Source organism: Lepus europaeus, chromosome 10 (genome assembly GCF_033115175.1).
Source record: "Lepus europaeus isolate LE1 chromosome 10, mLepTim1.pri, whole genome shotgun sequence".
NCBI classification, from domain to species: Eukaryota; Metazoa; Chordata; class Mammalia; order Lagomorpha; family Leporidae; genus Lepus; species Lepus europaeus.
In genome coordinates this window covers 54,875,252-54,898,409 of record NC_084836.1, presented here as the reverse complement: position 1 = coordinate 54,898,409, position 23,158 = coordinate 54,875,252, and the positions used below count along the sequence as shown (strand labels likewise).

The window sequence follows — 23,158 nt, the reverse complement described above, 5'->3', positions numbered from 1 at the left end:
TTGATGAGCAAATGAGTAAGGTTGTACTTCAATGGAGGTTATACGGTTTCACTCAAAAAAAATCAGCGAAGTATACAGTAAGTAAAAAAAAAACCTCCCTTTCAGACCAAAGGGAAAGAAAGTTTTAAAGTGAGAATATAATTTTCCTCATGGGCATTGTCTACCTTAGAAAAACTACTACAGAACATGCCTGTGACTATAGACTTGTAGTTCAGGCCACCGAAGATTAGAGATGGGACACGGGCACTCCCTTGACTTGCATCGTCTGGTCTGCTTTAACACAAACCAGGAGGAAAAGAAAGCTAGGCATCAGAAGCAATGGGTGGCAGGCCTATTAATGGCTGATGTGTGCAGTGATCTGCCCTCAAGGAGACCCAACAGGCCAGTCCACTGCAGTGGCTTTCAATGTGGTAAGCCTGGGCTTCAGCAGAAGTCAGCTTGTGAAGAGCCCTGGCAGCTCTGCCAAGAGTTGGATCACTGGAAATGGACCTGCCCTGGAATCGAAGGATGCCCAGGTCAGAGCCACAGATCTTATTGGCTCCAAGCTGAAAAGCCCTTCACTCAGCCCAACTTCCAAAGTGACCACTGCAGTTGAGGGGACAGCCAAGTAGGGTCAGCAACATTGCAGGCAGAACTGTAAATTTCTTGTTAGAGATGCCCCCTGCCTTTACCTGGCCAGCTCTCCTCCCAGGCCAGCCAAGTAATGAAAGTCAACAGAGTGCCTTCCTCTAGGAGGTTCACACCTCCCTTAGGATATACCCCATGTGAAGAGATAGATAGGTCTGGGCCTCTTAACTTACAAGGCCTAAAGCCCAACAGATTATTATCAAGCCCCTTCTATCAGGTTCTATTTGCCTCTCAATCAGAAAAATTACTTGTAGCTTAGACAGCACCTTTCTTAGCTCCTCTAATAATGACTCTGTCCTTTGTTCTAGACCCTGTCTAGTGCACTTGGGCCTCATTCCTTTGTAATCATAACCTCTACTCTACCACCAATGGCTCTACTCCCAACCTGTGTGTACTGATGGTCCTCTTCCCCACTTAATACTGTATAATTGTTCAGACCTGGTTAAGGCCACTCTTAGGATCATTGGTTACTATCCTCAACCTGTCTTTTACGACCTTGTCTAAATATGATCAGAGTCAGGGAACTTGGAAGGCTTCCATAGCCTTGGCAACTCATGACGAGAGCCTAGGGTGGTTACTGGCACCATAAACTAGAGTGTCAATTTGTTGGGTCAACAACAGGAGCCACTGTGCGCTTGCTCCTGATGTGGGATCTCTGTCCTTAATGTACTGTACATTTTGATTTAATGCTATAACTAGTACTCAAACAGTATGTTTCACTTTGTGTTTCTATGTGGGTGCAAACTGTTGAAGTATTTATACTAAATTGATCTTCTGTATATAAATAGAATTGAAAATGAATCTTGATGTGAATGGAAAGGGAGAGGGAGCGGGAGAGGGGAGGGTTGCGGGTGGGAGGGAAATTATGGGACGGGGAAGCCATTGTAATCCATAAGCTGTATACTGGAAATTTATATTCATTAAATAAAAGTTAAAAAAAAAACATGATGTCTATGAAGAAAAATCCACTATATACTTTTATGCATTGTACTTACAACTCTCTAAATTTGAGTATTCAAGGAAACCCCTATAAGTTTCTATCTAAAGTTGGGAGTGAGCAGGGATAAACAGGGTCACAATTTTTTAGGCTCATCTCCTATGCATATCTTGAGAACTCCCTAATCCATCTTTGTGGAACCCTTGCTAAAAAACAGAACAATGGAGCCTGACTCTAGTGAAACACTTTACTGTATGCCTTGCCTCATATGAATCTGAACTTGAAGGGCAAGCCCTGGATTGACCACTTGGCCATCCATAGATCTAATGCAGTGTTTGATAAATGTCCATGACTATCTGCAGGAAGGAGAAGCGATGCCAGCCAAGTGAAAGTACTCAGTGTGTTCAATATGGAGGCACTGAAGCAGACACAAATTGAATAGATGCTGTTTTTTGGGGAAGAGGGTGAATCTTCAGGGAACAAGGGCTCCAGCAATGACAGGTCCTCTGATCCACGAAAGTGAGGACATACCCTGACTCCCGTAGCTTGTGTCGATAGCGGAGCCATCCCAGGAATCCACAGCACTGTCCACGCTGGGCACCGTGGAGGGGTACAGTTCAGAAAGCTTGCCTGGCTTTGGTGTGGCAGAGGAGTCCTCCTCTGTATCTCCCAGGTCACTCAAATGGCTGGGAATGGGGAACTTCTTGGGACTGGATGCCGACTGGGCTTTAAAGACAGGAAAAGAATCTAAGTATCAGACAAAATCTGAATTAAAAGATCCTCAAATAACTTCATGAAGGCCAGTCATTTTTGTAGAAACACACACAGTAACCAGTACATGTGTTCTTGGAAGTGCACTGGAAATTCTTCATTGTGGCTCTCAACCCACTCACCATCTGTCTGTTTCTTAATTTTCAAGGTGACAGTCTCTCCTGCCATCTGCAACAAATGGATGGCTTCGCTCAGGGGCTTCCCTTTCAAGCTGCTGCTGTTGATGGCGAGGATTCGGTCTCCTATGTGGATTGCGCCGGTTCTGAAACACCAAACAGTACCAGGGAATGTGGAAACAACCCCTGCATTCCCTGACAGGTTTTGTGCAGTCAGGGCCACAGAGACTAGCAAGGCCCTCCATGGGGCACTTCTTCCACCTTTCTCCTGGGCCATGTTATAACTACATCTGTCATGAGTTACTTTGTCATTTCCAATAATATTAGAATGATGTTTCAATTAGTTTTGAAATTGGACTTGTATGCTTTTTAAACTCCAAGAAAGCTGAGTCATTTGGCAAACCCCACACCAATCCCAAGGAAACAAACAATGAAGTAATAAGTGCATTGTTGTATCATGAGGAACATTCTTTCTTTCCACAGATTGAAAATGTTCAGCACAATCAGTATCCACTGCACCACAAGCAAGGTTCAGATAGATGGGGACTTTAGTGCTCCATTTGAATCCAAGTCTGCCACCTGAGTATGACCTGAGTATCTTATTTTAATCTCTCTAGATGTCAGTTTCCTTGTCACTACAATGGGGACAATCATCCCATAGGATGATTAAATAGGATTAAATAGGAAAACATCAGGGTTTGGCATACTGCTTAAAATGTGGCAAAAGAAAATAGTTTTTGGATCCACACACAAATATACTTCCAATCTTCTCCCTTCTCACCCTCGCCCAATTCTGCATGAGATCATTGGAAGCAACACTTCTAAAGTTCAACACCCGTGACTCTATTGTGATGAGCTGGGGGGGGGAAGAAGACTCACAGCAGGGAGGCTCAGGGATGGTACAAAACTCAGATCACCACTGCTGCAAGACCCACGTGCAGCCCTCTGGCTCTATGGCTCACTTTAAACACAGTGAGCAAGAGAATCACCCCGACGCTGCTTGTGACTCAGTGTTCCAACCGCAGCTTGCTGTGGGAGCTGGGGCAGCAATGGGGGCAACAGAGGTGACACAGGGCGAGGCAGATTAGGAGGGGCTGCTGAACAGAATGCCACTGCATCTTCTCTCAAAGAATTTCTTCTCTTAAAACAATTAAAGATCTCTTTATTCTTAATAAAGAGTCTCATAGAGATCATTTTTGTAAGCCATTGACCCTTTACCTCTACCTAAGTAGGTTGCTAATCAGATCAATATTAATCTTTTCTTTGTTGTCTTGTCTCTCCAACAAAGATATGTAGGACAGGAGGGCACCTGAAGAATGTCATTTTCAAAGGCATCTCTGCTAATATTAGAATATTAAATTCCCACAGAGTAATCCTTTCTAGAGACCCCTCATTGAGAGATGGAGAATGTTGGATATGTTGACTTCTAATGTACAGTCAAGTCCACAATTCTAAGATGCTATGTCCCTATTTTACAAGCTGTTGTCTTCAAATGTCAGCACAAATAATGCATTTGTGCCTTGTTGAGCTAGGTTACTGGAGAACAGATAGGGTTGCAGGGCTCATTATATGCTCAACAACATCTTAGAAAGAGATGCAGTGTGTACTGTTACCAAAGAAAGCAAGATATTATTAAGATAGGTCACTATTCTTGGCTCCCTGAAATCCTGGAAGCTGAAGCCTCTGTCATTTTCTTCTGAACACACAGCGGCTAAGTACAGCACCTGTCAGAGGTTCAGTCAATGTTTGAAGTATTGAACTGGACAAGCCTTTTAACCTCCTTGAACTTTGGTCTTCTCTTCTCAAAATGGACACAATATAAATCCACCTGCAGTCAACTGTGGTCAGTTTATTCATTTCTGGAGAGCAATATCCATGCTAAGCCCCATGACATCTTTTACTGTTAGTAAGATGCCCCTCAAAGTCAAGTCAGATCTCTGCTGCTGAGTTCTCAAGCTCTAAAATCAATGCTTTGGGCAGATTTGAAAAAGTCAACAGATAACCAAACAGGAGAGGGGAGCAGGCTTTCTTTGTGGCTGTGAGAAAGGAAACCCATCTTAGACACAGGTCATTATGGCGGTTCCTTCCAATCTTACCTTTCAGCTAATCCCCCTTTAGTGAGACTTGAAATGATTATAGGATCAAATGGCTCTTCAGTTCCTGAAATCGTGATGCCAAGGGGCCCCCCATAGCGCTTAAGCTCCACGGTGTAAATGATTGCTCCGGAACTTTCTTGCTCATCTGCAATAAATGCCAAGGTGTCATAATTGGTTTCCTCAGAAAAATCAAAACAAGAAGACACATGTATTTATACACAGAAGTAGGAAATTCAAAACACTAGAGCATTATGTCTCAGAAAATGATCATTTGGGGAAGCAGTATTTCTTAATCAGATTTTACATTCTAATGCAGGGATGCAGTTGTCAGTGCCAGGGAAGGGCAATACTGCCTAAAGATTATATTTTTAACTCTGTAAGTGATTCTCGCCTTTGGCTATGTAGCCTGTGTCCATGTTCAGCACAGTACCTGATTAGATTTTTGTAAGCACAGTAAGTGAAAAATATCCCCTAGAATAAACATACGGCTAAGTAGGTAATAGAGGAGAAAAGAGTCATTAACAAAAAAGGATACTGGGACATGCTATTTCTATTTTCAGGCTTTACAAGAAAGCCAATCTTTTTAATTGATTGATTGATTGATTGATGGGAGTGCTGGGAGAGAAAAAGAGGGGGATAAGGAGTAAGAGAGAGAACACTGTTATCAGCTGGTTCATTCCCCAAATGTCCATGATGGTTGGGGTGGGTCAAGGCCAAAGTCAGGGCCTGGAAACTCAAACCATGTCTCCCATGTGAATGGCAGGAACTCAATTACTTGAGCCATCACCTGCAGCCTCCCAAGGTCCATATTAGCAGGAAGCCAGAGTCAGGAACTGGAGTCAGATATCAAACCCAGGTACTCTAATATGGGATGTGGGTCTCTTAACCTGCACTTTATCCCACTAGACCAAATGCCCACCCCCAGCTAACTTTCAATATGGAAAAGTTCATTTTGCTCAGGAATGGAGCAAATTACAACATCCACATGGCTAAGTGAGGCTTAGAGAGGATAGAGATAAAAACAGGAAATCTGGCACCTACTAAGTACCATCCCACTGACTGTGTCTTACATCATGAGTCCTATTGAAAGCCGAGGTTTGAATGATTCTCTTTCCTCTGCTCTTGAGTTGCAAGCTATGCTTCCACACCATATACCATGCAGCCACACTTTCATGAACTAATTTTGGCTCTTTCACATGAGTATGAAGGGAAGATATTTGTAAAAGGGCTGCCTAAAACATTGGAAGAAAGATATCATAGGTCACCACCAACATATCGGGTGCTGTGACAGGGCTGCGAGTATGAAATCTCATCATTCAGAGGGCTTTATTTGCTTATGACATGCTTAAAATTCTTGGACATTTCCCGTTTTATTCCTTGGGTGTAGGAGCTGTCAATGGTTAAGGAGCTGCTTAATTCTTGAACCTAAGGATACAAATAAAACAGTCCAGTAGCTATTCTACCAAAATAGTCAGATTTTACAGTTAGACTGTATCCCAACGAAGCATTAACATGGCGCTATTTTTGCCATGAGCAACTGTTCATCAATTATATGAAACCCTAAAGTAAAGAGGAAAGGCTTGAGTTACCAATTCAATGATCTATGTGTGCAGTGAAGAATTAAGGTGACTACACAATGAAAGGTCTATGGAGTATCATGGGAAGCAATGTGCATCCTGCCAGCATCTACCTCCCTTCTGGCCACAGATGGGGAGTTCAGGAATATAGTCATCACTTTCACCCCCGGAGAAGTTCCAAACATTGAGAGTTACAGGTTCTCAGTCACACCCTGAAATGCTTAAATCAGCACCTTAGGTTATAAAAACTCTTCACATTAGCAGCTGAACATTCCACAGCATCAACCCTGACACAGCTCTGTCTGCTGGTTCACAAACTTGGCATTGCTGCTGAGTTGTGGCCAACAGGCTGGCGATGATGCGCTAAGGGCTCCTCAGACAATCACAAGCATCCATGTTAATCACATAATGGGCGAAAGTGTAAAGGCTATGTTTTCCGACAGTATTATATTTTGTCACCCTTCAGAGCTGGTTTTGACCCAAACAAACTGGATAGAACACGCGTGCTTTGTAGCTGGCACAATCGACTATTATTTGATAAAATTCTGGGTGAGTCATTTGATTAGAACCCCCCTGACATATGGTTCATGGAAAATTGAATTAAAAGGTAAATTTTATTGGGTGCAAAAATTTTGAAAGCCATGCACAGTTTTTCCATAATGCATTTTTAAAATCAAATATATTATTTTTCCTTTAAAGTTTACTTATTGATTTTTCATTTGTTTAGAAGCCAGAGAGAGAGAGGGAGAGAGAAGGGAGAGAAAGAGAGAGAAAAAAAGAGGGAGGGAGGGAGGGAGGGAGGGAGAATGAACTTCTTTCAAGACCCAGCTGTAATGGCCATTTAGGGAGCGAACCAGCATATGGAAGATCTCTTTGCCTCTCTCCCCACCCAACCCGATTGCTTTGCATTTAAAATGAAAGAATGAATGAAAGAATGAGTCAAGAATACATAAATAAAAATAAATCCATCTTCCATTTGCTGGTTCACTCCTCAAATATCTGCAAGAGCTGGGGAGGGCCAGGCCAAAACCAAGAGCCAGGAACTCCAGGGGACCCATGTACTTGAGCCATCACTTGTTGCCTTCTAGGGTGTGCTTTAGCAAGAAGCTAGAATTGGAAGTGGAGTGGGGACTCAAACCCAGGCGCTCCAATGTGGGATGCAGGTGTCCCAAGCAGTGTCTTGGAAGGCACTATGCCAATGCCTTCCTCAAACCTATCTTCAATTCCATTTTTCCATGAACATTTTGAAGTATCCTTATAGTTAATTAATGATTATTACTGGGCATTCAGTATAGGTGTTTAACCCATCAGAAAGGTCTTGACTTTTTAATGCTCTCCATAGGGGGCAAGCAGGAGCACAAGCTTGCCAATGGGCCTTAAGCATTCTGGATTGGTATCTGCTTTTTATGGAATTTGGGGGAATTGTAGTGGCCCAGCTCTTGGAGACCCAGGAACATGTGGGAAGTTCTAGTTAAGACTTTAGCCCTGATGAGAATGACACTAGTCCAGGGGCAGGTGAGTTCCTATTGCTGAGGGAGGAGGGTAGTTGGTTCTAGTCAGCTTACCTTCAGGTAACCCAGAGGGAACACTGTTATTTTTAGACAATTATGCACCTGGGTCACAAAGATGGCAGAATGATACCAGAAATGGAGTGGACAAGTTTAGGATAGTTTGAGGCCAACTTATGTGGAGGACTTTTGGTGAAACACTTGAGGTCTCTCTATAACTAGCAGCAGGCAGTTTTTAGGGTAAAGAGCTTAGATGATGATAGAAATGCCAATTCACCTTCATCAAGAGGAGCACACTGCTGTGACTACATGGGGTTGGAAATAGGACAAAGTGAAACTGTATTTAAATTATGAGCAAAATAGAAACTGATTTCTCAAAAAAATAAATTGCTAGAAACAAAAAAGGAGAAAGGGGAGATTTAAAGATGTTACAGCCAAAAGCAATGAAAAGATCTTTTGGGAATGAAACTCAAACCAATTGTTTTTTAAAAAGCTATCTCCCTCCTTATCTGTCTATCTATTCATCCTCTCTCTCTCTTCTTCTCTTTCTCCCTTCTTCCCTCCCTCTCTCTCTACATACCTACCCATCCACCAATCCAGTTATCTCTCATATATCCATACATTTCATACATATTATATGAAAATCAGGGAAATATGAACACTGAGTGAATATTTGATGTTAAGAATTATTCCTAGCACCTTTTAATGTGATGATGTTATTTAGTTCTTTGTTTAAAAATATACTTTTTAGGGACACTTTAGTAATATTTTCAAGAAGCAATGACACAAGGTCTGGAATTTCTTTAAAACACTCCAGTGTGTAGGCAAGATAGAGAAACTAGGCTGGGAATATGGACAAAGCAAGATTGCTCATAAATCAATAATTGTTGACACTGGGCAGTGCATAGTCATTCATAATACTGTTTTCCTCTCTCTCTCTCTCTCTCTATATATATATATATATATACACTTATATATATAATTTCATGATAAATTTGGAAAAAAGAAAACATGCATCCTCTCACAAAGCCCTATGTGGATGCCTTGAATATACAGATTTTTAATTAGTCTTACTTCCTTCCCTTCACAGACGATGATGCTAGTGGTTGCCCGTACTAGTCTTATCCAGACCATATGGCCCATATGCCTACAGGACACGGTTCCCAGGACATTCTACTGCCACTTGTTCATGAGAATCTCTACCTGGCTCTGTCCAGTTTCTGATAGGGATCGTTTTCCCTAAATGGTTTCCTGATTGGGATCTAGTCTTTGCCTTCCTCCCACAACATCTGTTTTCATCAGTGCTGCCAACATTATAATTCCTTTCCCTTTCTTTCCAGAATATTCTGAAAATGTAAATCCAAAAATTACTCTCTGATTTGAAGCTCTTCATTAAGAATAAAATATAAGCCCTTGGGAAGAGTTGAGCTGGAACCTCTATCTCTCCAGAGGGTCACCCCATTCTCCCCCATGCCAAATCAATCTCCTAAACTCTCCCTTTCTAACACTTTTACCCCTTGTACACCTTAATCCCTGTGCACCAAAGTTTCTTCTATTTGTTCCCCTGTGTAATTTCTCCTCTTATTTCAAACTTGGATCCAATATATTGTCTTGCAGGGAGGCTTCTTGGCTCCTAAGCTGGAGCTAGAGGCCCTTCCTTTGAGATCCTTTGGCTCCTCTAAATTACTTAAGGTCTCTTAACTTTATTTTCATATTTGCCTCTCACCAAGGAGAAAATATTAAATTTAAAAATTGCCCAATGAATGAAATTAAATACAAAGGAATAAGTCATTCATGTAGGGTTGAGCTTTGGAGGGCCACAAACCATTGTAATAAATCTAGGATTCCTGGCTCTCTGAAGATCAGTTTTGCCCTTATCAAATGCATATACTAGCCTATACTTTTCACTCTGTTTTAATGATCTCTCTTCTTGTCTCCTTCATTAGAAAAGGGACATCTTGGAAACAAATGTTTTGATTTCCTTGTCTCCACCATTCTTGAGCTGTGCCTGGTACCCAGCAGAATTCAGTAAATGCTTACAATGAATAAAAGGACAAATCAACGTTAGCATGCAGTCACAAGTTAACAGGAAGAGATCTCCAAAAGAGCTGTTTGAGTCAGCATTTCTGCCTCATCAATCTGTCTGGTTTCTTTCTCCAAGACAAGTACGCAAAGCCAATCTGGCTCATTCAAAGGGTGAGAATGAGACCTGGGCTTCTACTGTGGGAACCAGCAAGCCTTGAACTTTCTCCTTCCACCATTGCAAAAAGTACTGAGTCAGCTTCAGGCTGAACTTTCAATTCCATCTGCCTCCTTGGCTTCAGCCCAGTTGGCATCTGGAAGGTCCTGCTGCTTGGAAGGAGGTAATAACTGCTGTTTAGAAAGGGGTGCTCAGGCCATTCTAGGGGTGGAAGTGTTCCAAGATACTTTCTACTCAAAGGCTGCTCCAGTTTAGAAAGCTTAGACATGAGCAACTCCAGTGTTTATACAGAACAGAAACTTTCCTAAGAAGAAAAAGGCAGAAACACCAGTAAGTTTCAAAGTGAGGCTAAACAGATGTTAATGATATTATAAGCAGCTTTTATATCACAACAGAAGGCTTACAACTATTAGTGAAAGACATGAAAGGGGGCCAGCCTACTTGTTTGTTCTGCTCAGCTCTAGTTAAGAAAATTAATGGGACCACCGAACAGATGTAAAATTGCTGCATTACTTATCTGCAATGTTATTTTCAGCCTTCTTGAGGGCTGCCTGTTTAACAAAATGAACACTCTCTGGCTTGAATCCATAATGGCAGCTGCTTCAGTGGCCAAATAGGAGGCTTGGAATTGGGAGAAAGCCTTTGGAAGGCATACATTTGCAGGTCAGTCAAAGTTCACTTCAACTAAATATAGCTAAATTTTGTGGAGCTGGATATATTTGATAAAATAAACCATTAGAACACTTCCTACAGTTTCTTAGTTGTTATATGGTTATTTTACCTGTTCATGTCAAAACAATATACCAAGAAAGTTCCAAGAAGTTGTTGAATGTTTAAGAGTCAAATTCAAATTTCTTTGTATGTGATAACTTATAAATCTCAAAGTTAGGTGACAATGTTTTTCAAAGTATAGTTGCATCTAGGATCCTTCTAGGGAACTTATAATGAGATGTACTATATATGATATGTGTATATGGAAGTTCAAATATTAGGACAGGTTTAACTGAAAATAAGGCTACATTTGCATAGAGCTCTACTTGAAAATGTATTAAGATCATTTGCTTTGCATGGGAAAAGTGCAGTCTGTAAATGATTCTGTACAAAGATTTGAGCTATGAAGGCAAATAAATGAATTTGTGGTCTCTAAAACATTCTATACAACAGAGGATGCTCTAAATCCCAAGAGCAACCCTTAAAAGCTATATATTTGATTGACAGAAAGACAGTGATCCAAAGTATACACTTAAACAATATAGGATTGATCTAGAAAACGCCATCCTTTCCCACAAATCTCGAAAAGTCACTCCTGCTGGGGCCAGCATTGTTATACCAGGTAAAGCAGCCGGCTCTGATGCTGGAATCCCATATGGGCACTGGTTGGTGTCCTGACTGCCCCACTTTGGATCCTTCTCCCTGTTAATGGCCTGGGAAAAGCAGCAGAAGATGGCCCAAGTGCTTGGGCTCCTGCCACCCACATAGGAGACCTGGATGAAGCTCCCAGCTCCTGGCATCAACCTGACCCAGTGCTGGCTGTTGCAGCCATCTGGAGAGTAAACCAGCAGGTGGAAGATCTCTGTCTCTGTCTCTGTCTCTCCCTTCTTCTCTGTAACTCTGACTTTTAAATAAACAAACAAATAAATAAATAAATATGTTTTTAAAGTCACCCTTGCTTGGCTTTAGGCTTCTTTCTCAGGCCCCAGCCAGATTTTTAAATATTCCAGTCTTTATTACATTGGACTCAGATACATTCAAGCCAAAGCAATAGATTTTATTTCAGTGGAGTTATTTGCATCTTGGTGGACTTGGGGATTGGGTAGTGGCCATTGTCCCGGAGCCTTGGACTCATGCAAAAACCATCTGGCTCCCCTTGAGGAAGGTTCCTGTGGTAATGAAAGATAACAAATGCAACAGTTCCTGAAGGCAGGATGGCAACTGAATTTAGAGAGAAAAAAATGCCCATAGCCTCAAGCATCACAAAAAGTTTGGCCTTTAAAAAAATAAAGCTCAAATTAATTTTTAAAATATCCTAATACTGTCTGTTGATAGTTAACATTCCCTAGGCTTTCTAGGTACAAACACCATCACTAAGTGCTTAAACATACTATCCTTTTCTGTCCTTAAAACAGCCAGGTAAAGTGGGTAATGAATGGACATTTGTAGGTGAAGAAACTGTTGCTCAGCTAAGGTAATCTGTCCATTTCCCAGCTTTCCCATTGAGAAGACAGCCAAGTATTCTTAGTCATTTCATTGCACTGATTCTCCCAGCCTGACCTAGACACAATGATAATGCAGATTCTCTTGAATGTCTCATTTAATGGTTTAATAAAAGGATTGCAACCAGTGGTCACTAACCAAATAATATGGCCTCACTCCCCTGCTTTAAGTCCTTTAATGACTCTTCACTGGCTGTTAGCTTAAAAATCAAATTTCTTAACATGGTTTATAAGACCCAACAAGATTTGGCTCCAGTGTATTTTTCCAGCTCACCTACTCTCATGCCCTTAAACACTTTATACAATGGCCTCCACTGCCCGCTAGGATGTGCTCTGTCCAACTCTCTGTACCAACTGAACTCTTGTAAGACCAAGGCTCAAGCTGAAATAGAGGACTCCGTATTCTCTTAATATTTTGTGCATACCCTCATAGCGTTATTGGTCAACTTTCTTTCCTTTCTTCTGTTTGGTGGTAACTGACTCCGTGGTAGGGACTGTATCCTTTTGATCTAAGAACTGGTAGTTTCTAGCCCAGTACCTAGCACTTCATAGACACCAAATAAGAACCAGTATTGGAACTGAGAACCAAAGCCTTTTATTTTTTTAAATTTACTTGACAGGTAGAGTTATAGACAGTGGGAGAGAGAGAGACAGAGAGAAAGGTCTTCCTTCCGTTGGTTCACTCCCCAAATGGCTGCTACGGCCCGTGCTGTGCCGATCCGAAGCCAGGAGCCAGGTGCTTCTTCCTGGTCTCCCACATGGGTGCAGGTGCCCAAGCACTTGGGCCGTCCTCCTCTGCCCTCCCGAGCCACAGCAGAGAGCTGGACTGGAAGAGGAGCATCCGGGACAAGAACCCAGAGCCCATATGGGATGCCAGCGCCGCAGGTGGAGGATTAACCAAGTGAGCCATGGCACAGGCCCCGAAAACCAAAGACTTTTAAAAGGATACACACATTGTGGAATTGTTCTACCAGCTCCTTGGATAAGGCATGTGGCCAAGCAATGAGATGAAAGAAACTGGAAGAAATGTTTATATTTTGAAGCAACATCTATTACACTCAATTGCAGTACTATCTTAAGAAACCAAGTTATATCAAATGTGGTGGTTATAAACTTCCTGTGGCTAATGAGAGAATATTGCCAAAGGATAGAGAGGAGTAGGCAGCTAGTAAAAGATCCAGAAAATCCTGAAGTACGGAAAGTCCAAGAGTAGTAGCAATGATATTTCAAGGAGTACAGAAAATACACTGAGTGCCACCATTCAAACATGCAGAGACAAAGAATAGCAATTATTCAATATGACAGTTCAGCCACCAGCATAATTTCAGCGTGAGCATCGTATCAGTATCCATCCTAATGAACAATGATTACTTTCCACTCAGTTATATCTTGGTTAAGGATCACATGCAGGGGAAGGGATTTCAGTAGGTAATTGTAATGAAAATAGTTCCCATTTAATGCATATTGACTGTGCCAGTAAGACTCTCCTCAATAAGTTAATAACAGCTCCCTGACAGATTAGTATGCATATGTGAATGAATATGGAACCGAACCTCAGACCAGTTTGATAATTTATCCAAATTCACACAGCTCAAATGTAGGAGATCTGCACTTTAAAACAAGATCTGGGGGCTGGCATCATGCCCAGCAGGTTAAGCTGCTGCCCGCAATGCTGGCATCCCATATGGGCACTGGTTTGAGTCCTTGCTGCTCCACTTCTGATCCAGCTCCCTGCTAATGCACCTGGGAAAGCAGTGGAAGATGGCCCAAATTCTTGGGTCCCTGCACCCTAGTATGAGACTTGGATGAAGCTCTCGGCTCCTCCCCTGCTGTGTGTTCACTTGGGAGATGGACTAGCAGATGGAAGATCTCTCTCTGTCTCTCTCCCTCTGTTTCTCTGTAACTCTACATTTAAAATAAACAAAATAAATCTTTTAAATAAAACAGGTCTGATTTCTATTTTTTTAATTTTTTTTATTATTTTTGACAGGCAGAGTGGACAGTGAGAGAGAGAGACAGAGAGAAAGGTCTTCCTTTTGCCGTTGGTTCACCCTCCAATGGCCACCGCGGTAGGCGCGCTGTGGCTGGCGCACCGCGCTGATCCGATGGCAGGAGCCAGGTGCTTATCCTGGTCTCCCATGGGGTGCAGGGCCCAAGGACTTGGGCCATCCTCCACTGCACTCCCTGGCCACAGCAGAGAGCTGGCCTGGAAGAGGGGCAACCGGGACAGGATCGGTGCCCCGACTGGGACTAGAACCCGGTGTGCCGGCGCCGCAAGGCGGAGGATTAGCCTAGTGAGCCGCGGCGCCAGCCAAACAGGTCTGATTTCTAAGGGGTGTGCTGTTTATCTCTACTCAGCCTGGCTTGAACTAATCTCTGATCAGGTTTTATATTGTAAGTAATAGAATTCCACCCATTCCATCTTTCTTTGCTCTGAGTACAAAGGAATTCAGTTACTAAAATTATATTCTAATCTCATAGGAGAAGAACATACCCTAATTATTTCATATTTATGACCAGGTGATAATTTTCAAATTGCCTTCTGTATAAAAATAATTCTGAATTAGTAGATGTTCTGGTATATGAATTTGAGAAACTCTGGCTTTAGGAGATATGTCTCTCACAGTGATATGCATAGTCTTATTTTGGGTGTAGGTACATTTTTCAAGGATTTAGGATTTTAAAAATAGAACTCTTAAAGTTAAGGAATACTTAATATGCATAATAACAACCATACTACTAGGCATGGGTTGTAAAGAAAAGGTGCAAGGGGAAAGATGAGCTAGAGGAAATCAGCAACTGAAAATAAGATCTAACTCTCCAAGTACACAGTTGTATCCAAAGCTCCTGCCAATGTGTCTGCACAGCCAGGCTTTGAAATTGGACACACTCCCAACCATGCCCACCATACATATTCATCTCTGCTTGGCTTTTCCACTCTGCAAAGGAGGTAGCTGAGATCTGCTTAGCTGGGCAAATCATGCAAAATACGTTTCTCCATAGGGCTTCGCCTCTTCTCTAGGAAAGAACCCAGACTGAAGCCAGAGGCTTTATCCCTCTCTTGAAATAAATCCCTTAAAAAAGTGCAGTTGAAGCAAACTTGTAAGGAGAGGAATGCAAATGTTGGCACAGAAAATCAGTTGCTTGGGAAATAATGAGTACAAGCCTATGCATATTTTTAAATGTTAGTTATAAAATATATTGGGCTATAACCATCATTACCAGCTGTACTGATAATTGGAACTACTGATTTTTTATTTTGAATGGGGATAATAAGCGCATGGCATGACATGACCATGAACCTGTGTTTAAGATGATTTGACTATGGGCGGTTCCAGAGCATATACAGTAATTCATTATGACTTGAGATGAAATTATATACAAAAGTTCTCTTAACTACCTACCAACCAATTTAATGGATTAATTGTGGCTCTCCATTCTCCAGCATAAAATATACAGACCAACACTATGGAAGGCGCCAGAGTAATAAAAACCTCTCTTTTTAGTTCCTTTGTGCACTTCTGCTCCTGCTACTTCTTTAGTTGTAAACATAAAAATTTGGAGCCAATTATGCCTATTCCCAAACCTACTTATACAAGTTTATACTATTTGTTATTGTAACTATGTAATTTAATTGTGCTCACATAACCTATGAAAGAGGAGTGAAGTTGTACTATGTGCTATGGAAACAAAATAAAATGCTTTGGAAAGATTCAATGAGGAGTCATTAGGGAAAAAATAGACTGTTAGTTTCAAAGAAGAAAAACTACAACACATTGGAGAAAAAAAGATCTTGGTAGAGTGGGGCTGGCACTGTGGCATAATGGGTAAAGCCACTGCCTGCAGTGCCAGCATCCCATACTGGTGCTGGTTCCAGTCCTGGCAGCTCTACTTCCAATCTAGCTCCCTGCTAACGCACCTGGGAGAGCTGTGGAGGATGGATGGTCTAAGCTCCTGGCTCCTTAGCTTCATATTGGCCCCGCTCTGGCCATTGTGGCCATTTGAAGAGAGAACAAGTGGATGTAAGATCTCTCTATCTCTCCCACTTTCTTTGTAACTCTGCCTTTCAAATAAATAAATCTCTCTCTCTCTCTCTTTTTTTTAAAATCTAGGTAGAGTAAGCATTCAGATTGCTCTAAGTTCTTTAATTCTCACTGCATTAAACACAATACAAAACAAAACCAAAACTGGAAATCATAAACCAAACAAAAAGACCATAGTCATAGGAAAGACCTTGACTTTATCCAAAGATGGGTAAAATTTTATATTGAATGTTTGTTTTAGAATGTATCAGTTTCTATAATTCTCCACACTAGCTGACTCTTTCAATTAATGAACATTTTTTTTTCCCAATGAGCCCCAGGTTCTTCTCAAAATCAGCCCAAAGAGCTTCTTCTCCAGGGGCTAACATGCGCTGTTTTGTTGTTGTTTTTTTAACAGGCAGAGTGGACAGTGAGAGAGAGACAGAGAGAAAGGTCTTCCTTTTCCGTTGGTTCATCCCCAGTGGCCACTGCGGCCAGCGCACTGCGGCCAGCATACCGCACTGATCCGAAGGCAGGAGCCAGGTGCTTTTCCTGGTTTCCCATGCGGGTGCAGGGCCCAAGGACTTGGGCCATCCTCCACTGCACTCCCGGGTCACAGCAGAGAGCTGGACCGGAAGAGGAGCAACCGGGACAGAATCCAGCGCCCCGACCGGAACTAGAACCCGGGGTGCCGGCACTGCAGGTGGAGGATTAGCCTAGTGAGCCGCAGTGCCGGCCACATGTGCTGTTCATACTACAACAGCAGCAGCACTTGGAGGTATGCTAGGAACAGTGTCTTAGGCTCACCTAGGAGAAGCTCTCAGCATCTGGGTTTTAACAAGCTCTGCAGGTGATCCCGAGGCCTACCTAGGTTTGAGTAGCACAGCACCACCATGTTCAAATATTACTGGAGACCCTAAGAATGGATTTAGCCCTTTTAAAAAACAACACAGTGCAAGATGCATCAAGAATCATAAAAATCTCTCTCTTTTTTTATTAAGACTCAGGAATCATACTTCTAAGAATAGTTTTAAGAAGATAATTTAAAAGAAGAAAAAAGTTAAATAAAGATACACATGCATATGTGTGCATAAAATCTCTTTTTTATTATAACTCACCGATCCTACTTCTAGGAATGTTTTCTATGGAGATATTATAAAGCAGGGATTGGAAACATCATTCTGTTTGGTTCTGCCAAGGCAACTTCAGGTGAGATTCCAAATTCAATAAATCTATAGCAGGCTAATTTTTTAAGTTGGTAGTTTTGTATGGCATAGGAATGTTATAAATATCCAAATAGCCCTTGACAGAAAAAAGTTATCAACCCCTGATTTAAAAGAAAAAAATTGAATAAAGATATCTGATAGTACTATCTATGGCAATGAAAAATTAGAGTCAACATAACTGTTTCAGAAGAGAAGGGTAAATAATTAAAGGCAGTAGATAAAAAGTAATAGTAAAGGGTATAAAATGGTAAAGTGTTTTTAATGTAAAGTTAAGTAAAAAAATTCATGTGGTTATCAATATGTAATATTAACAAAAGTAGAGAATGACTAGCTCCATTGTATTGGTGTATAACTGCATGATGGTTTAGTTTCATCTTAAAAATATTTTAATACAATTATAAAAATGACTCTGTAACAAAAATATCCTCATTGTATCATTTAAAATTCAGGCTACATTCAACATACAATTTAAAGACCCTCATTAACTATGTAAACACTTCTGAAATGTCATTTGCCAGCTGTTGTATGTAAAACATCAAGCTCTACTATCATTTTGTGACAGATGGGCAGTTAGAACAATCAGTCTTAACTAAGGATACCATCAGTACCTGAATTATCTTCATCTTTGCGGATTTTCAGCTTCACCAGGTCTTCACATTGCTGGAGGATCTGGACGGCATCTTCCATGGAGCAGTTGTCCAGCCGGATGTTATCTATTGCAAGTAACTTATCCCCAAGTTCCAGGGTTCCAGTTCTGTCAGTGAACACACAGTAACGTGACTAGTGATGAGCCCCTAACCAGGCTGTTTAAAGAGGCATTAAGCATTACGTGGTTTTATGGTAATCTCTAGGGAAGAGGTTCTTCAACTGTTTTATAATTGAAGTTTATTGGCAATGCCCTTCCTGCATTCCTGTGGCTTATTTGGGAAGGATGCCATGACATTAAATAGCAGGGTACAGAAACCATTTTTTTCTTACACTTTCTTCAATTAAACCAGAACATTGATACAAGCTTTGTGTTCTTATGTTCATCTGTGTTGTTGCACCACTTTGCACCCTTGGCAGCCAGACACTTAGGAGAGGGCCATGGGAGTAAGAGAGGCCAAGATGGGTTGGAGCTCATCAAGGCCTGAGACTTGCATCTCTGACATTTCTACCTGCATCCAGAAACTCACTGTAGCTTGAATAGGAAGAAAAGGTCTGGATGAATCTAATGCTCCCTATTTGGAAAATGGCCACACAGAACCTCATACTGGCTGTGGACCAGTGCAGGTATGCTGAAAGTCTTCAAAGTCCATCATGAAGTGGGGAAAATAACAAGAATGTAGTATGTGTATGTGTTCCCATGTGCACCTATGTATAGACACACTTACTTGTAAGAATTGTCCCTTACACTTTATGTCTGTGATAGAGGCTGCTGTTTCCCAGCATCCATCCTCCCTTTCCTTCTTTTGGGTCATCCCCTGAACATGCACAGTCTAGACTGTGTCAGCACCCTATCCTCACCTCCCACCCAAATGATAATGACTGATGAGCTGTCTTGTTCACGCATTTATAAGTCTCTTTATCACAGTAGCTGAGCCTATGTTTACATAACTAAATTCATACAATGTTCTCCCTACATTTTTAAAGTTTATTTATTTGAGAGAGAGAGCGAGAGAGAGCGAGAGCGAGAGAGAGAGAGAGAGAGAGAGATTGAGATTGATTTTCCATTCATTGGTTTACTCCCCAAATGCCCACAACAGCTAGATCTGGGCCAGGCTAAAGCAGGGAGCCTGGAATACCATCTGGGTCTCTCATGGCAGGGAATAAAGCACTTGAACCATCACTGCTGCCTCTCAGAGTGCACATTAGTAGGAAGCTGTATGAGAAGCAGAGGCAGGACTCAATCCCGGGCACTCCAATACGGGATGTGGGCATCCCAACAGTGACTTAATCTGCTGTGGCACAGCACCTGCCCCCACCTACAGTTTGAGTGCTAAAATATTTCTTTGATGAAATGATTGTGCTAATAGATGTGATTTTTTTAAAAAGTCATCATTGGAAAATAAAAAGTGAACAGTTGTATAACTCAGTCATTTGAAAAACATTCTTACATGTGAAATAAATTTAAGATGCCTTGATTTTGGTGATATATGGGCCAAAGAGGAGATGCAAACATTACATAAGGCTCAAGGATCTTGCTTGCCCAGGGATAATGTTCTAGCATCCAGCAAACTTCTTCTACAAGTTAGTATCTTCATGTGGGATACCTCTCATAACTGGGCTACTGTTAGCTTTTTAGCTGAACAAATCAAAGATGGAAGATGGTCAGTGAAGGAGAGTACATGCTGGTTTGACAAAAGACCCAGAAAACCACTTCCACTTTATGTTTGTCTGCACAGTGTGGGTACGTACATAACTTTATATGAAGGTGGCCCATTATCAAGGTCTGCATTAGGTGAAGAGATCATTTCTGCATAAATTAAGAGATGATTTGGAATAAACCAGAAAATCCATTTTCCTTACCTGTGAGCCACACTCCCTTTCTTGATATCTGAAATGACCAAGGGGTCCCCTGGCTTTCTACTGGATGGTGCTGTAATAAGAGAATAGTCACATGTTTATATCCATGATCCACCCACTGCTGTATGTTTCTCTTATTATATAATAATGAATTAGAATATATGCACATTATATGTATAATAATGTGTTAAAATATTTATAAATTTAGAAGCAAAATCATTTTAAATTTGAAATTGGGAAAAATAATTGAAAAGCTGCTATCAAGGTTTAATTTATTTTCTAAGAGATCAGTTAATTAGTTGCATTTATTTAAAAGGTAGAGAGAGAGAGAGTGTGTGTGTGTTTCTATCCTGTTGGTTCACTCCCACATACCCACAACAGCTGGGAATGGGTCAGGCTGAAGTTGGAAACCTAGAACTCAGTCAGGATCTTCCACAGGGGCGGCAGGTACTCAGCCAATTGAGCCATCACTTGCTGCTCTCCAGGTGCTCATTAGCAGAAAGCTGGAATTGGGACTGGAACTGGCATTCAAACCTCGGCACTCCAACATGGGATGTGGGCTAAACTGGTTTTAATCAATGATTCTCAAGAGGGGATGCAAAGAGTGGGTGCCTCATTAGGAGAGCATTAAAACCAATTGGGGGCTCCCTTTGTGATACTGATATGTTGTCCTATCTTCCACTCCTTCCTTCACTCCTTTTAGGGAGCCAGCACTGTTGATGGGAATGTGCCATAATACTCAAGTGTACTGGGTGGGAAAGTGGATGGAAATCACAGACTTGGAGTTGCTTTTTTCTAGATGGAAATCTTTAGTGGAATGAACCATAAATCTTTTTTTTTTTAAAGAGCTTTTTATTTATTTATTTATTTTTTGACAGGCAGAGTGGACAGTCAGAGAAAGAGACAGAGAGAAAGGTCTTCCTTTTTCCGTTGGTTCACCCCACAATGACCACTGCGGTTGGAGTGCTGCGGCCGGCGCACCGCGCTGATCCGAAGGCAGGAGCCAGGTGCTTCTCCTGGTCTCCCATGGGGTGCAGGGCCCAAGCACTTGGGCCATCCTCCACTGCACTCCTGGGCCACAGCAGAGAGCTGGACTGGAAGAGGGGCAACCGGGACAGAATCCGGCGCCCCGACTGGGACTAGAACACAGTGTGCTAGCACCACAGGGGAGGATTAGCCCTATTGAGCCACAGCGCCGGCCTGAACCATAAATCTTTAAAATCTACCCACAATTTCATACCTAGAAAGCTATGAATGTGACTTATTTTATTGACTGCAGCAGCTTGTTGCTGCTTAATTATAATGTTAATATTTACTGATATTCTAAAAATGTACATGTAATTTCTTTTGAATCGATAGGTAAAAATATTCTTCACAGTGGCAAGTTTTGGACTTTCTACTTTTTTTTAGGAGAATGTCCATTTTACGAGAATGAAAACCAACTAGAAATGAGCCTACTTAAAATGAATTATAGTACATATAACTGCAAAAAAATCACTTAGAAAGTTCACATATTTAATTTAGGAGTTTGATACTTAGAATTAATGATACTAACATTTGTAAAAAAAAAAAAAAATTGCCCCCAAGAGGAGATAATTTGCTAACCAGAAGCCTGAAGTGATTTTCTTTAAAAGATCGTTAAAAGGCCCCTAAAGTAAATTATATTATAGACAGTACAATCACCTCATAATAATCATAGAACCATGTCATATCCCATAATCCCATCTGAATCCTAGGAAAATGTTTATGCAGAATAACAGATGGTTTAATATCTCAAAACAACATTTAAAGAGAATGCAAACACTTACACCACTACCTTATCCACTGTCTAAATCAGTCCATAGTAAATGTCAACGAGGCTTCATTTAATCATTATTCCTAGTTTTTAGCAAAGAATGGGAAACATTCTAGTCACCATAACTAATTTATAATGTAAGCCCTCATTCAATGATAAGATATAATTCCTCTGGAGAAATGTAAACATTTTCACTCATGCCATATTTCAAAACTGCAAATTATTCTATGCATAGGACACACACACACAAAATAACTTTGTTGTTACCAGCAAGTATAACTTTTCTTGCACCTGCCAATGAATTTACACAATATTTTGTCAAGCTCTAGTAAGCATCACATAGTATTCAGTATTTTCTTTGGCTTTTTCAAACATCCACGTTCCACTGAAATAGTCTACAAAACTAAACAGTAGCAAAGGCCATGGAATACATCTTTGTAACAGAGGACCTCTTAGACAAACACACTGATTTGCAGCAAGATTGGAAATTTCTTATTGAAAGTCTATTGAAAGTTATGGTGGCCATTTTCACATTTGCTAGATTCTTCTTTCTCCTTTATCAAGTCCATACCTAAGACTTGAAAGGTTCATTGAGGATGCCCGTAGAGGTGATGAAGTTAAACCCAGATGCAGGTCCAAATTCACATGAACTCCTGTCTCTGTTACTACCATGCATGTTATATGTGGCAAGGTAGCCTATGGCCTTGCTGTACACTATCACCATGTCTCAAATTTCTACCACCTGAGAAGAACTTACAAACTAGGCATACTTTGTTTGGTTTGTGATGTTTGAATATATTAATTGCCAGGGGATGGTGCTGTGGCACAGCAGGTTAAAGCCCCAGCCTGCAATGCCAGCATCCCGTATCAGTGCTAGTTCAAGTCCTGGCTGCTCCACTTCCAATTCAGTGCCCTGCTAACGTGCCTGGGAGGGCAGCAAAAGATGGCCCAAGCTTGAGACCCAGAAGAAGCTACTGGCTCCTGGCTCTGGCCTGGTCCAGCCCCAGTCTTTATGGCCATTTGGGGAGTAAACTAGCAGATGGAAGACCTCTCTCTGTCTCTCTCTCTCTGCAACTTTGCCTTTAAAATAAAATAAATCTTCAAAACAATTAATTGCTAACATTTAAAACAGATCTTCTATAGACATATGGTTTCTTTTTTTGTTTTTGAAAAAATATAGAGGGGCAATATAGTATAGTGATGAAGAGGCAGGACTTGGCAGTCACAATAGTTAGACTCAAAATCCTAACTCTATTAGTTATACTACGTGTGCCTGAGCACAGCATCCTTAGGTACCTTAGTTTCCTCATCTGCAAAGTGGTAAAGGATGAATGACAGCAGCACGCACCCTGAGTGCTTGTGGCAGGGATTACATGACTTATTACATGTGAAATTACTGGACCAGTGCACCCAGAATGCAGGACTTAAATCTTGATTGTTATTATTATCCAACGATATTGGACTCACCTTCCCGCTCCCCACTCTAGATGGAGCCTTTAATCTCCCACCTGCCACTGTCTTCACTGCACAGATCTCACTGACTGCCCTCATCTGGGAGGGCTTCT

At 41.4% G+C, this 23,158-nt stretch overlaps 1 protein-coding gene across 4 annotated transcripts in view; it reads right to left on the bottom strand.

The window, feature by feature from the left end:
* GRIP1 (glutamate receptor interacting protein 1) overlaps positions 1-23,158 on the bottom strand; it is a 434,525-nt gene that overhangs the window by 41,804 nt on the left and 369,563 nt on the right. For all 4 annotated transcript variants that reach the window (XM_062202081.1, XM_062202082.1, XM_062202083.1 and 1 more), the window contains 5 exons: positions 19,802-19,871; positions 17,902-18,047; positions 4,548-4,692; positions 2,458-2,597; positions 2,096-2,290 (listed from right to left, as the gene is read on the bottom strand). In XM_062202081.1, coding sequence (XP_062058065.1) covers positions 2,096-2,290; positions 2,458-2,597; positions 4,548-4,692; positions 17,902-18,047; positions 19,802-19,871 — 696 coding nt within the window. The remainder of the gene's footprint in view (positions 1-2,095; positions 2,291-2,457; positions 2,598-4,547; positions 4,693-17,901; positions 18,048-19,801; positions 19,872-23,158) is intronic.